At 38.4% G+C, this 14,942-nt stretch overlaps 1 protein-coding gene across 1 annotated transcript in view; it reads right to left on the minus strand.

Annotated features, from left to right (window-relative positions):
* Window positions 1–9,311, minus strand: part of LOC109919904 (limbic system associated membrane protein) — a 724,553-nt gene extending 715,242 nt beyond the window's left edge. Inside the window, exon 1 of the mRNA XM_048602931.1 lies at window positions 9,157–9,311. Within this exon, the coding sequence (XP_048458888.1) occupies window positions 9,157–9,311 (155 nt within the window). The remainder of the gene's footprint in view (window positions 1–9,156) is intronic.
* Window positions 9,312–14,942: the final 5,631 nt, after the last annotated feature.

A 14,942-nucleotide genomic window follows, 5' to 3' on the forward strand; every position in this document is an offset into this window, starting at 1 on the left:
TTAAATATGAGGTGCTACAGATGTAGAAGAAATTCATTCTCATACCAACAAATTCAAATTAAACAAATGCTGCAAAAAAAAAATCAGGAAACAAAAGTCAAGCTTGTTGAGCAGGAAATATACAGTAAAAAAACAAAAGGGACCCATTGGGAATGAACACAAGAATTCAGGCATAAGTTTAAGGTGAAAGGGGAAAGATTTAAAAAAGGAGCTGAGGGGTAACTTTTTCATGCAGAGGTGATGCATGAATGGAACAAGCTGCCAGACGAAGTGGTGAACTTGAGTACAATTACAATATTTAAAAGGCATCTGGATGGGTACATGAATAGGAAGGGTTTAGAGGGATATGGGCCAAATGCTGGCAAATGGGACTAGGTGAGATTATCCAGTCAGCGCAGACAGGTTGGACTGAATGGTCTGTTTCCATTCTGTATGACTGTATATCAAACTGTAATCTCAGGGGTATGACTTGAATAAAAGTACAGCAGATAAGTATTGCCATAAAAACATGTAGTATCATGAGGCAATGGGATAGTGGTGGCAGAAGAGGTGAGAATCAAAGAAAATGCATTCAGGCTTGAATCTGTGGATAAGCATAAATATCAAATTATTCTAGATGAATAATTCCACCAATTTCTACAAAGAAAGCCATGATCAAAATGCTCTGTCAAAACAAAGATAAAATGAATAAAATCAATGCTAGGCAGGACCTGGACAGATTAATTGGATTCAAAACACATAACATTCCAGGGAATAAATAATATTTTGCTCAGGGTACTAAAAAAAAGCGATGGTCATTCAGAGGGTGCCATTTTTATGTGTGCACCAGGTTGCTGCACTTTTGATTTGTTCCAGAACATTGTAAAGATAACTTTTGTTCTATATCCAAACAGTTTACACACAGAACTTTTAAACAGCTGAGAACTTCACACATATTCAATACACATGTTTCCAGATCCCTTCAAAAACTTTGGTGGATTTTCTTAATGTTCTAGAACATTAGAACATTAATAGCTATTAAGTACACAGGAATCAGTTATCAAATTAGCAGAATCAAACACAGAACAATTAAAACATTGAACTTTAAACCATTGGTCGAAGTGGGTGTAGAATGGGACTAATATGGTACCCATATATTTAAAGAGGTGGAAAAAACACATGCATCATATTCCACGTAAAATACTGCACATGATTACCGGGATGAAGCGTGACGAACAACTGAACAATATCAGTTCTTTAAACAGGAATCAACTTGAGATCAAAAAAGAAAGACTATGCCAATCCAAATGAGATAGTAAGAACTGCTGATGCTGGAGTCAAAGATAACACAGTGTGGAGCTGCAGGAACACAGCAGGCCAGGCAGCATCAGAGGAGCAGGAAAGTTGACGCTTTGGGTCGGGACCCTTCTTCAGAAATGGTGGAGAGGAAGGGAGCTCAGAAATAAATAGACAGAGGAGGAGTGTCTATTTATTTCTGAAGAAGGGTCCCAACCCGAACCGTCAACTTTCCTGCTCCTCTGATGCTGCTTGGCCTGCTGTGTTCCTCCAGCTCCACACTGTGTTATCTATGCAAATCCAAATTCCTTGATAACAAGGTGTAGAGCTGGATGAACACAGCAGGCCAAGCAGCATCAGAGGAGCAGGAAGGCTGACGTTTCAGGCCGAGACCAATTCCTTGATTCCTTTGCGGAAATTACAATTTAAGTGGGATTAGTGAACACTATTCATTAAACTCAAAGTTGAAAGGATTCAGGATAAACCTTGGAAATGTATATGAAACTGGCTGATGAGTTACACACAACACTACAAGAATGTGTGGATAATACTGACTGTGGTATATCTGGATAAAGTTCTTACAGCACAACTGTGTTTCAACTGAATTAAGAAAATAGATTGAGAAACCCAATGTAAAGTGATTAAATTGGCAAAGGATACCTTCCGAGGAAGGAGTATGCTTGCTCATAAATTATAAAATGAGTTGAACAAGATTTGCAAGTCAAGACAGCAATGGCAAATTAAACTAAATACAGACAAATAACAAACTGCTACACAGAGGAAGGAAAAAAAAATGAATGGTACATTTATTCTATCTACGGTGTTCAGATATTCAACAACAAAGCTGAAATGTCTTGGAAGATTTGGTATTGAATATCCAAATGATGTAGAATAGCAACAAGCAAAGTCAAAAGGTTGTTGAATTACATTATTAGATAAATTTCATATTGCTCGACTCGATATTATGGATAAAGTTAAAACACCTCAAAACCTATTAAGAAGACAGCCTAGACCCTAATTGTTTTCTTAATTTTAAAGATAAGTGTAAGGTATTGGATTCCAGATACAATTTTATTGGTCAAATTGCAAAACACACTTTATTTTTACACTACAGTTAAAATACAGAAAAACTAAAAACACGAGAAAAAACTCAACTTAGCTGTAACTCTATCGAAATACATAACAAAATTAATAATTAACTCTTCCAACATAGTAACATCCCATAAACAAACCCTTGGCAAAGGCAAATTCAGTACAATACATTGCTTCACATGCAATTCGAGCAACAGGAAGATAATCCCAACTTTTAGCTGTAACAGACACAGGAATAACAGCTTCCACATCCAGCTTCAAGACTCCTGCAACTGCTGAAAGCTAAAACTAAAATCTTGGTTCTGCAGGTGCTTGACCCCAACCATTCAAGCTGCTTCTATTATACCAACTTAAAAAAGAAGCGTCACGAGCTGTTAACTTTGTTGGCTTTGAGCAGACTGCTTGATACCTTAGTCTCAACATTTCTTCATGAAAAAAGGTCAAAGTACACCTTTTAACGCTATAGCATCATCACACCAGGGCAAACCCTGAACCAGGCAGCCAATTCTGACCATCAAGAAACTAAAGATATATTCAAGCACAGGAGTCAAAACAGAGAGAAGCCATGACGACAATTCCCAAATATTAGGAGTATAAATTGTGAGAAAACAACTGTAAAAATTTATGATGAATTGTTGCTTCCATCCTGAGGGCATATCAAACCAGCTGTAATTTTTCATTCTTATTGATTTCAAGTCTGCAGCTTTAACTTGAATGACATTATGACAAACAAGACGTTTAAAATTTGTTTTCATTTCCCCCATATTTGAACATTTTTTTGTTGGGAATAAACAGTGGTCAGTGCAGCAACCATCCAATTGACAAATAAGGTCAAATAATCTCAAGTTCAATCGTGTTAAATTACAATTTCAAACAATTATCAATTCATGATATTATCTCAGAAATGCACAGCTACAAATGTGCAAAGCTAATATCACTGTATTATACACTATAATATCTTGCGTAAATAAAAGTTAATAGAAAATTTCACAATGATTAGTTACAGATAGACATTGACTTATTCAACATCTGCATTCCATCAATGTGGTACAGGAATATGTCTGCATACTTTCATGTTTTTCAGTCTGTCTGGTTGCTTTGCTGTATTGCTAGTTCAAGGCCTGGTAGTTCAATTAGCACATGTACTCACATGAGTACAGTGAAAAATTTACAAGTTGTCACTTATGGCGTCATCTTGGATATGGTACAGATTCTTAAGTTCAAGTTCATAGGGAAAAAATATTAGAAAAATAAAGACATAAAAAGTCCAGCAATAAATTCAAAAAATAGAGAAATAAAAGTTCAGAATAACAGTCCTTCAAATCCAGACTGCGCCAGGTTTCATCTCAAGGCTGGGACTCTGAGTCCATGCTGAGGCCGGGAGTCCACACTTAGGCCAGGAATCTGCACTGGCTTCCACCCTAGGCATCACTGGTGCTCCCCAAGGACAGGAGGTAAAAAGAAAAAGGAAAAAAATGCAAAAGAGAGAGACAAAAAGAAAATAAGCAAATGGAGCAGGTCAGCTCTGGCTTAGGAGTCTTACTCCGCTGCCATCTTGAACGGAAACTATCGCAGTGTGTTCGAGGCACAATTTTGGAGACAAAAGCATGGACTGTTTTATTTTGGGTACTATTAACAGTGATGTGAAGTGTCACATTTTTACTGTTTTTATTCTGCTAAAGGTGTTATATAAATGCTGTTGTTATTGTTATTGTTGAGCAGTGTTCCTTTTACCAGTCTGAACTGAAGCCCAGTATATTCCCCATGGTGAATGCTGGTAGCAGAATTTGCACTGATCATCACAATATACCATACCACAGGGCTTCACTGCAATATCGTGGTGAACAGGGAGTGCTGCATATACATGCAAATCATTTGAACAACATGGTACTGCAACCACATTGTCAGCATACAATTGCAAAATTCCCAACCAAACATAAAGAGGCTTTCAAAAAGTTGGATACAACAAATTGAAACGTTTTATAACTACAACAGTTATATACTATTCAGTAATATCTGCATTCCAGCTCTGCTGTCACTCGACTCCTCTTATGATCTTTCATTTATGAAGACAATGTTCAAAAGACCTCAATCTATGCTGACTTAACTGACCTCAATTGTAATTGCAGCTGCCACAAGTGTAGTTAGCCTCACAGACTCAGGGCTCGGACAGATAAACTGGTCAGAGTTTCTGATTGTGATCATTTTTCTCATAATTCAATAGAGGACAAGTTTGGATTCAATACCTGATCCCTGACTACACTCTTGTTGTGACAAAACCATTTGCCAGATTCGGTCAGGGTTAAGAATGGCCCTTTAGATGAAATACCAAAGGCTGCCAAGCACCCCTGCAGCCATTTTAGAACCAGCCAGGAGTAAAATTGAGAGGTGTTAGGATCGGCACAGGAATATTGGGCTGGGGAGAAGGAGCTGGTTTAATCCATGCTCTATATTTGACTTCAGGGTAAAATTTATTACTTAATTGTTAACTCAAAATAGGCAGTTTACCACTTCCTCCTTACACTGAATTTTAGTGAATGGTAACAGTTTCAAAAAGTTACAGTTTAGATTTATTTATTTGTCACATGTACTAAGTATAGGAATACATAAGTACAGTGAAAAGTGCACAAAGTCGCCGTTCACTGGTGCCAACTTGGTTACAAAAAACAGAATTTTAAAAATTTTAACAAAGCCAAAAGGTAAGCAAGAAAAAAAGAAAAGTCCAGATCTCAGAGTCCCGAGTCCCGTCTCCAGTATTCTGCAGGCCCTACTCCAATCATTAGGACTCCTAGGAAGCTGTCTCCACAGCCGTCATGCAAAAGGCCCACTCTTGCCTTCATCGCCACCTTACAGCCCACTCTCACCACCAAGTTGAATGAGGGAGGGATTGTCATGGCCTTTAGCAACACAGCCTATCTTCACCCTAATATCCTTGGGTCCAGACTACAGTTTTTATTTCATTGTTTGCAATCTAAATCTTTTATCTGGTCCCTTAGTCTACTCAAAATGAGGATTTTATTAAATGTGTGGTAAATTTGGCAAATAAATCTAGGGTTAGCACATAACATTAACAGTCAACGTAGGAAATACATACTTAACACTTCTATGGTTTTCATTGGCATCATCATTATAATCAATGGAAAAAACTGTCATAAACCAGATTTACTAATTTCAGGACAAGAAAATCACATGTTATAACAGTACAGCTCATGTTAAACTGTTCCTAACGGGCTTCGATTTTTGATCTGGGAGCTTTGCTTGATCAAGCGAAATTTTGCTGAGTCACTGAGTTGTCACTGGCTTTTATGCCCAAGCAAGCTGACAGCATTTCTCTGCTGAAGGCATCAAACGGACAACGATCCTCATGTACTTGCAGCCAGATTAGGATCATGTTTATTTTAACCATTATTCATAGGTTTCTTAAATTTAACCAAATGAAACTGACATTTTCCTTTCATGCTCACCCCATCCAACTTCTATTGCAGGGTGTGTATGCATAGGTCATTGGTTTTCAGATCAATTTTCATGTATTTACGATTGGCTTTTGGACATTGCCTTTGAGAGCAAGCAGACAGCCAGCAACCTATAGCTATCAGTTGCTGCCACCACTTCACCATTGGCAGATCACTTGTCCAAAAAGCATTCAAGTAGTAAGTGTTGTATACCGGCCTGAAAGGGTTAACATCTGGTCAAGTATGATCAGCAACACCTACTGTGATGCTGTCAAATAGACAATCACATGGACAGTCCCACAGAGAGATAGAGGCAAAGACTGTGAAGGGACAGATATGAACGCTCTTGTGTAACCTGTATAATGTGCTAAATCGAGTAAACATTTTCTTTGCTAACTTTACCAGACTCTCAGCATCACCAGTAGCTAGACTATATAGATGAATGACCTCCATCCACTACAAAATACTACAGGCAGCCGCTAAGGGTCACAACAGTATACAAATCCTCCCTAGAGTACAACTAATATGCATTCTCTGTCAGTGTGATTAAGAGTGACATTGGGACATGCAGAACCTAGTATCTTGAGGTGTATTTTCAAATTTCAAATGAAGAAAATTGAAGAGAAACCATAAATCTGTATATTGTGGCTATGTGCTCATTTCATTCCTGATTATCTATATCTGAGATCGTCAAATGAATAGCAGCATAACTTTAAGAACCTGCTACCTCTTCTGAATGAATTTCACATAATATAACCTTAAATACTACACCGCCATTCTTCCCTTCTACCCTTGAAGGCTGCAATACAAGTTGGTGTACATTTAGTCGAGATTAGCTAACTTTCAGTCATTCCATAAAGTGTGTGTTTGTTCATCATGGATGATCCCAGCTGGTAACCAGTGACAGACTATTTCAAAGTGAAGTAATTTAGCCAAGCCCCCTTCTGACTTTCCATCCGTTTTATACAATAGCAATTAATAATAATGAACAGAATCAGATATTTGAGGTGATTGCCTTCCCAGCTCCGTAAACAATCCCATGAAGAGAGAGGCTGGTTATAGTCTCAACACTCTGTCTCTGGCTGTATTAGCTAACCACAACTAAGTTAATTTACCACGGCCAAGGATCAAATCTAGGAAATGGGTGATCTGCCTTTGTATCACAAAATACTGAGTGATTGACATGGGATGGTGTCAGGAGGGCTCACTAGTTCTTTCAAAATACAGCTTGCTTTTCTGAAGCAACATGGGATCTTTTCAAAGTTGTGATTAAAGCTGCACTTTCACTTCACATGGAACTTTCCAGCAGAGTCAATAACAGCTTGTCCTGAATTGCATTTACGTCCCAGTGTAACAGCTAAGAAATGCTTGGGTCACAGCAGGCACTAAATTTTCTGAGACATGGTTTTTTTCCAGTTTCTATTTTAATTTTGACACATAAGATGTAAAGGCTACCATAAAACAGAAACATGTCCCTGCAGAAAACCTTCTCAACTAAAGTTTAACTGTTTACAAGTCAAAAAACAAGCTCCACTTCCCACTCCCATTTCACTGTTTTAGCCAAGAAAGCTGTTTCAAAAGTGTTATTTTTGTGTTATAGGAATGCTGACTGTATACAAATATATAATCTAAACACTAATATATGACACATGTCCATAGAAGAAACAAAGAGTTTTACACCATAGTCTTTTCCTAATTATAACTTTAAGATGGAGGTGGTGACTCTCTGTCCTTCAGTTAAAGATGGAGCAAAACACATCAAATTGAATTTTCATGTTTGATGAGAAACTATGAACTTCTCCTGGACATGTGCATCAATGGACAGGTGTGACTGCAATGCACCACAGAGCTGAATGGCTGGCACTCAAAACGGGCTTATATATAAAGGATGGGCCCTTGCACATTGCAATGAAGCAGTATCAACAGCCATATAAATCTGCAACTTAATATGAATCAAAAGGAAGGGAGAAAATGGGGTGCGATCTATGCGCTAAGTGCTTGAAGCTTTAAGCGCCATTCTGGTGTCAGATAAATGTGCATGCAGCATATTGCCACAGCTATTTAACGTCCACATTCTGTTTGAAAACTCCAGCTTTTAAATCTAATATCCTATAAAATAATCTGCAGAAATCCTCCAATGCAGCCAATGCAAATTTGAATAATAGAGAGGAATAAATCAGCAACTGAGAAAAGAGGAAGAAACAATAAAAACTAAAGTTATTACAGAAAGAATGCGCAACAAAATATATTTTTAAAGGTAATGAAAGGGTTAATAAGCAAATAAAAACTTTGTACAGGCTCTCTCCTCCCCCTCAACACCTGTTCAGTGGCAAGACCGTGCCATGATAGTACATTGAATCCTCCCCCACAGTATCGTGTTTTGGATTAATGATAACTTCAACTATTCATTTTGTTCAATCTTTAATAGTCGACTGGACTGAGGAGGATAAACCAATAAAGGACATTTGGTGCACAAGTACGTAAAGGTACATAAGCATCCAAATATGATTACTATACATGCACATTTTTGAACCCGCTAGATTGTTATTAGGAGAGGGGAAATCAAGCTTAAAATCATTAATTTCTTTACTTAATTCCATTTAAAAAATCCTCATGACTTGTTTCCTCCTCTCTGTCTCCACCATAAGCACACAGACTGTTTCACACATACGATATATGTTGACATTGTACTAGTCTCAGTGTATAAGTTATCATTTTAAATGAGATGTGCTGCACGGATGACTGTATGTTTGAAGCTGCTCCTTCAACAGTTAAATGCAAAACCCATTGCTGCCAAGGAGTGCAAGAACTAAGGAATTAACCTTTATTTAAAAAGCACTTGGATAAGAAAGAGTTACTTTGATCCTATTATTCATGTTTAGGATCATCACAGCGTTTATGTAGAACAGCATCGTCAAAATAATTTCTGTAAAGAACATGATCAAAAAAACCTCCCAATGTTTCCTCTAAAGCACTCAGTTTTATGCTGTACATTGTGTGTTTCCAGGTTCTCAGCAAGCAATTATATAACCCTTTGAATACCTGAGTGTGTACGCATCTAGATCCTCTTTGCATTTCTTTATGTGCTAAAAGATACTGTTCAAACTGTCAACCCAACATTTTAAAACAAGGCTGTAAGCCAGCTGCAAAACAGAAAAATCAGATCCGCATAACACTGGAGACGATTGGAAACCTCTCAGATCCTTAGCCTGTGATTAGTTTTTTTTTAAAAAAAACAAGCCATTGAAATAAATTCCCTCAAAAGGTTCAAAACAGCAACAGGACATCAATGAGTCTGTTTGTAGTTCATTGCATGTAATTAACTTGCGTTTCCTACCTGAGGATAGCCGTGTCTCCCTGCCTGATGGTGATGTTGTCCGTCCCCCTGGAGAAGTCCACGCTTCTAACCGGCAGTCCTGTTGGAAGAAGGCAGAGAAATCTCAGAAGGATTACGGGTAGTGGGCGCTGATAAAAAGGACCCCGAGATACCATTGTCAGAACAGGATGAACGAGCCGGACTAAGAGAGAAAGCTCTCCCAAACACTGTGGCAACACTAAAGCTGTCTTCACTAATCGCAAGCTTTGCAATTCCAAGCCCCAGCTGAGTGCCCACTAATCTGACAGCAGAGGCATCACTTGTAAGAGATATGTGAAGCGATGCTCTGAGCGTGAATTGACTGCTTTCTCTCCTCACGCTTTTTTTTAATTCACCTCCCCCCACCACCCTCTCCACCATTCGCATCCCCCACTCCTCCCCACACCCTCCCACCACCACAGCCACCCCTTTGGCAGCAAGCTTGATGAAGGTCTGATACCACTCCATCACCATGGCAACAGCTCCATCTGAGGCAACTCAACCCAGAGAACAGAATTGTGCTTTGAGGCAGAAACTTACCAAGCTGTTAAAGTGAGGAATAAAGTTAAATCCTGTTTTTTGGCAAAAGTAATATTTTTTTGTGAATTGAGCTCGCAAAACGCGGAGTGTTCAGTGGTGAATGACTGATGCAGACTGAATCTAGCAGTAATTATCTGTGACACCAGTTTTGCTGAAAAAAGCCCAACAAGAACAGCTGATAATATTGCAATATGGGCTGAATGCAGTCATTTTGTACTGAGCAACAGAAAACAGAGAACCAATTAAATGCAAAATCATTGGTCAACATTTTAACCAACTTGGGGTTCCCTATTTTAGAACAGTGTGTGTACTCTCAAACACTGCATGCATTAGTAAACAGTTGCATCAGAGTTCCTTGAGCATGCACACTCTGATAGAAAAACATCTCCAGGAGTTAGGGCCTGTGATCAATGAGATCACTGGATTCAGTTCACTTACCCACTGAAATGTTAACAGTTACATTAAAGGATATAAACTGGTTCTGTCCCATTTTCAGGGCTATAAGTGACAATGTACATGGAGCTGTGCTGTCGCCAGAAGGCCTTATTGTGGCCCAACTTTGGCCCCAGACCTCACTTTAATAATATAAACAAACCGTTGTACCAATTGTGTCTACAGAAACAAACTGTCCACTTCAAGCAGTTGAATTTTGGGCAGCTTGTCTTCAGCCAAGGCACACAGCTTTCATTCCTGAGGGAGAGAAGGGTAATGTTCACCTATGATTTTGCATTTAATTGGTTCTCTGTTTTCTGTTGCTCAGTACATTCAGTCTATATAGCATTAATATCAGCTGTTGTAATTTGACCTCATAGCAAGACTGGTGTTAAAGATAATTTGGCGTTGACGAGATGAATGAGGTTTTCGAAGATAATACAAGGAGGATGGGATCATCAGTGATCAGCTGCAAACAGAGAGACCTGTGAAGCTGGGAACTGTCATGTTGATAATAATGGTCTAATAATCAACCACTCATCAGGGATTAATCAACTTGGTGGGTTAGTTATTTAAAACAGTAAAACACATTATGAGTTATGAAGCAAGCATTATGGCAAACAACTGATTTGTGTGTGTATAGCTTGCAGACCCAGAGTAGACTAACAGCCAGACAAAGTCACAACATTGCATACACATAGCACATGAAGTCATGAGGAGTGAACTCTCTTAAAGCCAAGGTATACATACAACATCCGCTACCTTTGTTAGATGAACTATTTACCATGGCAAGTAAGCTTATGCATCTCCATAATGTATCAGTAATCTGCTGATACATACAGATCTTGTGACAGTTTGTCTGGAGATACCAATGATTGGCCAGTTGTCAGTGATATTGTCGGTCATTCCTGTTTGTGTTCATGATCTTATATATGGTACAACAGACACTGGGAAACTGAAACAAGTGCAGTTTGTCCTTTGTTCCATTTCACCATTGTTTTGTTATGTGTATGGATCTGATAGGATGCCTGTTCTGGGCAGATTATCTCCTCAACTTCTTGCCATATAATTTCTATGGATTCTCAAATGCCTCACTTGTACTTTTTACAATTCTGTATCCACATTTTTATCATGCTTGTTGGTTGTCTTCATTTGCAGCTTTACAGCTCTCAAGTGTTAAAAAGAGAACTTTGGGTATGAGCCAATAAATTGGTACACATTGTTCTGCCAAACATTAGCTCCACCAGTGACAGAATGTAAAACTGCAATGAACAGATCTTGCCTGGTCTGTCTACATTTAAGGATTAGATGTTTGACTGTGTAAATCATGCATTCAGCTGGACCTGTGGAGAAGTTGTAGTCTGATCGATACTCCATTCTACACATTTTTTTAAATGGGTGACCAATATATTTCAGATCATTGTCTACAATGATCACTTGAGGGATGCTAACTTATCTAAAAGTGGAGCTTTGAATGTGCGGGACAATTGTGCTTGACATGTTTTGCAATTGATAAATAATAGTGCACTTGGTGAAGTAGTCAAGAGGTTGGATGTAATTTTGGACAAAGATGGGCAGGGACTTAATACAGTATCAATGGTTCTTCGTATTGACTTGGCGTATGTTCTTGATGTTCCTGTAATTCTTAACAATGATTCTGCTGATAACTGGCCAACATACCAAGCCTTTTAAAAGCCTTCTTATCCAACATGTCAGGAATAAAGTTGTTGAAGAATATCAGGTTACAAAGATTCTGGTATGATGTCCAGCCTTCTTTTAATGATCTCTCAGGAGACACCTGGCAAAAACATTTAATTGAATCAGGGCATTCTTCAAAGATGACTTTCCAAAGATTATGTATGATGGAATATTTTCCAGTATCTTTTCTAAAGCTGTTAGCATCTGGGTGCAAAATGCACTGTCAGTTTGGAGAACATCTTTAAGTTTGATAGCAATGAAGCCAACTTATAGATGCCAGAGGTATATTGTTTATGTCCACTGGGCAGATAGCCTGCAAAGTGTATCCGCTGTGACCATTACCTTGCATAGCTTGTATATAATTTCACAGACATAGCTTCAGACCTTTATCAGGTGGTGCTGCAATCTTAGGGTTGCACCGGTCAATGGTCTTTGCTAAATCATCTCCAGTGGTTTGTTATAATCTCTACCACAAATCTTTGCCAAAGATAGGAATGAAAACATATGAATCTAAAAACTAAATCTAGTATTTATTACTCAATATTTGAGTAACTGGACTGTGCAACAGAGAGAGACCTTTAATCAAATTCAATTGATTTGCAAAATAGGTTGAAATGTGACCACTTCCTTGATGTATGCAGAAAGCAATATTTTCTATATGTTTTAGTGGTTGTGTCAATTGCTGAGCTTATAGTGAAGACCTGTAAGCTTTGTTTACCTGCAAGGATCACTGCATACATATATACATCCTTTTGTAGTAAATTCATGTTACAAGTCTTCTATTTCCATAAAAAAAATCCAGAAAGTTTTCACAGGGGTGTATATGATTATCAACTCAACAGTTTTATTTGTTAGCTTCCAATCTGAAAAATCACATAATGAGCCTTTTTCTCTGCAGCTATTCATAAAGTATCTATGGATTCTGTTGGGTTCGGTCTAAATGACATTTCAGATTCACAAAATTGCTACAGCGCCTAAAGTTGTCTTTCAGACCATCGTGCCTGCATTGGTTCTATTACCTAGTGCCAACCTCCTGAATGTTCCCCATATTCCTGTGTACCACTTCTATCCAAATAATCATCCAATGCTCTCATGAACGACTCAGTTAAACCTGCCTCCACCACACTTCCAAGCAGTGCATACTTCCATACTCTAACCACTCACAATATGAAAATGTTTTTTTCTTACATAACCCTCGCTTCATTTGCACATCATTTTAAATCTGAACCATCTCATTCTTGTTCATTTTACAAATGTGAACAGCTTTTTCCTGTTATTCTATCCTGCCTGCTCAAGATTTTGCTGATGAAATCAAATCTTCTCTCAGCCTTTTTTTCTGTAAGAACAGTCCCAACTTCTTCAATCATTCTTATAAATGAATTTTCTCATTTCTTGAATCAATCTTGTGAATCACTTCTGCATCTCTCTGATGCATTCACATTGTTCCTATAATGTGGCACTCACAACTGCACACATTACTCGAGATGAGGTCTAACAAGTACATCATACATGTTCAACATCATGTCCTTGCTCTTTTACTCTACGACTGTATTAATAAAATCGAGAACACTGTATGCTCCTCTAACTGCTCTATCTACCTCTTCGCCAAATTTGATAATCTGCGCAAATATATTCCCATATCCCTCTTCTCCTGGAACCCTCTTAGAATTGTACCTCCATTTCTCTGCACGGAACCTCGTCTACCACAAAATGAATTCTCGTCAATGAATATGAAAGTTTAATCTCTCTCTGAATTGGTATTCTAATGTATCTCAAACATTTCAGGAACCTGTAACAATTTGGCTGGTAGCCCTGATATGTTAAGTCTGTATAAACCTTCATTCTTCATTGCTGAGCAAATTCTATTGTCTTTTTTTTTCTACCTTTGCCATACTTGAACCCAGTAACCACAGCTCTGGATGCTGGTTAAATATTTTAAGTTATGTTAGGAGGCCTGCTGTGTTCCAATTTCAATGATGGAACTTTGTGGACACTCTGACAATATGCCTTTCACCTTTCTCTGCTTGCTATTGATCTGCACACACCCTGATCACTTGCCTTTTACAAGTGAGTGAATGTGACCCCTCAAAGGAAGCCTTTTCTACTTCCAGCAAGCTATGTTTTTAACACTCTCTGAAACTGTAGCAAACAATGGTATCTGGGTTATCTCATTCACCTTAGCAAAGTTTAAGTCTGTAAAACAAAGTGCTGGAGAAACTCAACAGGTCAGACAGCAGCTCGGCAGAGAAAAGCACAGATAACATACTGAGTACATCAACCCTTCATCAGAAATGAAGCTGGGAAAAGGCTGTATTTTTGCTATGAAAGCGATGGGGATGGTTTGAGGTGGGAGGAGTGAGATGGATAGATGGAGATGGTATCCGGGGAGAGGAAAAAGAATTGGAAAGCAGTCAAGGGGATTGGTGATCATGTTAGTTAGTGCTAAATAGGTGATAATGGAACTGTGAGTGGTTGAAAATGGATTGCTGCACTGGGAGCAACCCATACAATGTGGGGATGGGTATCAAACATGGACGGTGGTGTTCACACTCTGAAATTGTTAAACTCAATGATAACAAGGTGTACAGCTGGATGAGCTGAAACTCAGTGCTGAGTATCGATCCCTACAAGGTACCGAAGTGGAAAATAAGGTATTGTTCCTCAAGTTTGTGTCAAACTTCAGTGGAACATTGTAGCAAGCCTGATTCAGAAGCATTGAGTTGAGAATATAGTTGTGGATACTGCAGCATGCTAGGAATTCCATAAACTAACTGGAAATAAACTGTACTGTATTGTCTGAAACAGAAATCTGCCATAAATCCCATTATCTAAAAATAAATTATCCAGAATGTTAATGATCAAAGAGATGGTTCAAAGAGTTTATTGGAGCAATTTCCAACCAGTATAGTACATTGATTATGGCCAATAAGCAAAAAAACAAATCCTCTCATTACTCAGGAAAACTCACACTTTTCCAAAAGCACGTGCTTGTACTTGTTGAGATAACACAGTGTGGAGCTGGATGAACACAGCAGGCCAGGCAGCATCAGAGGAGCAGGAAAGTTGATGTTTCAGGTCAGGACCCTTCTTCAGAAAAT

Source organism: Rhincodon typus, chromosome 11 (genome assembly GCF_021869965.1).
Source record: "Rhincodon typus isolate 14 chromosome 11, sRhiTyp1.1, whole genome shotgun sequence".
NCBI classification, from domain to species: Eukaryota; Metazoa; Chordata; class Chondrichthyes; order Orectolobiformes; family Rhincodontidae; genus Rhincodon; species Rhincodon typus.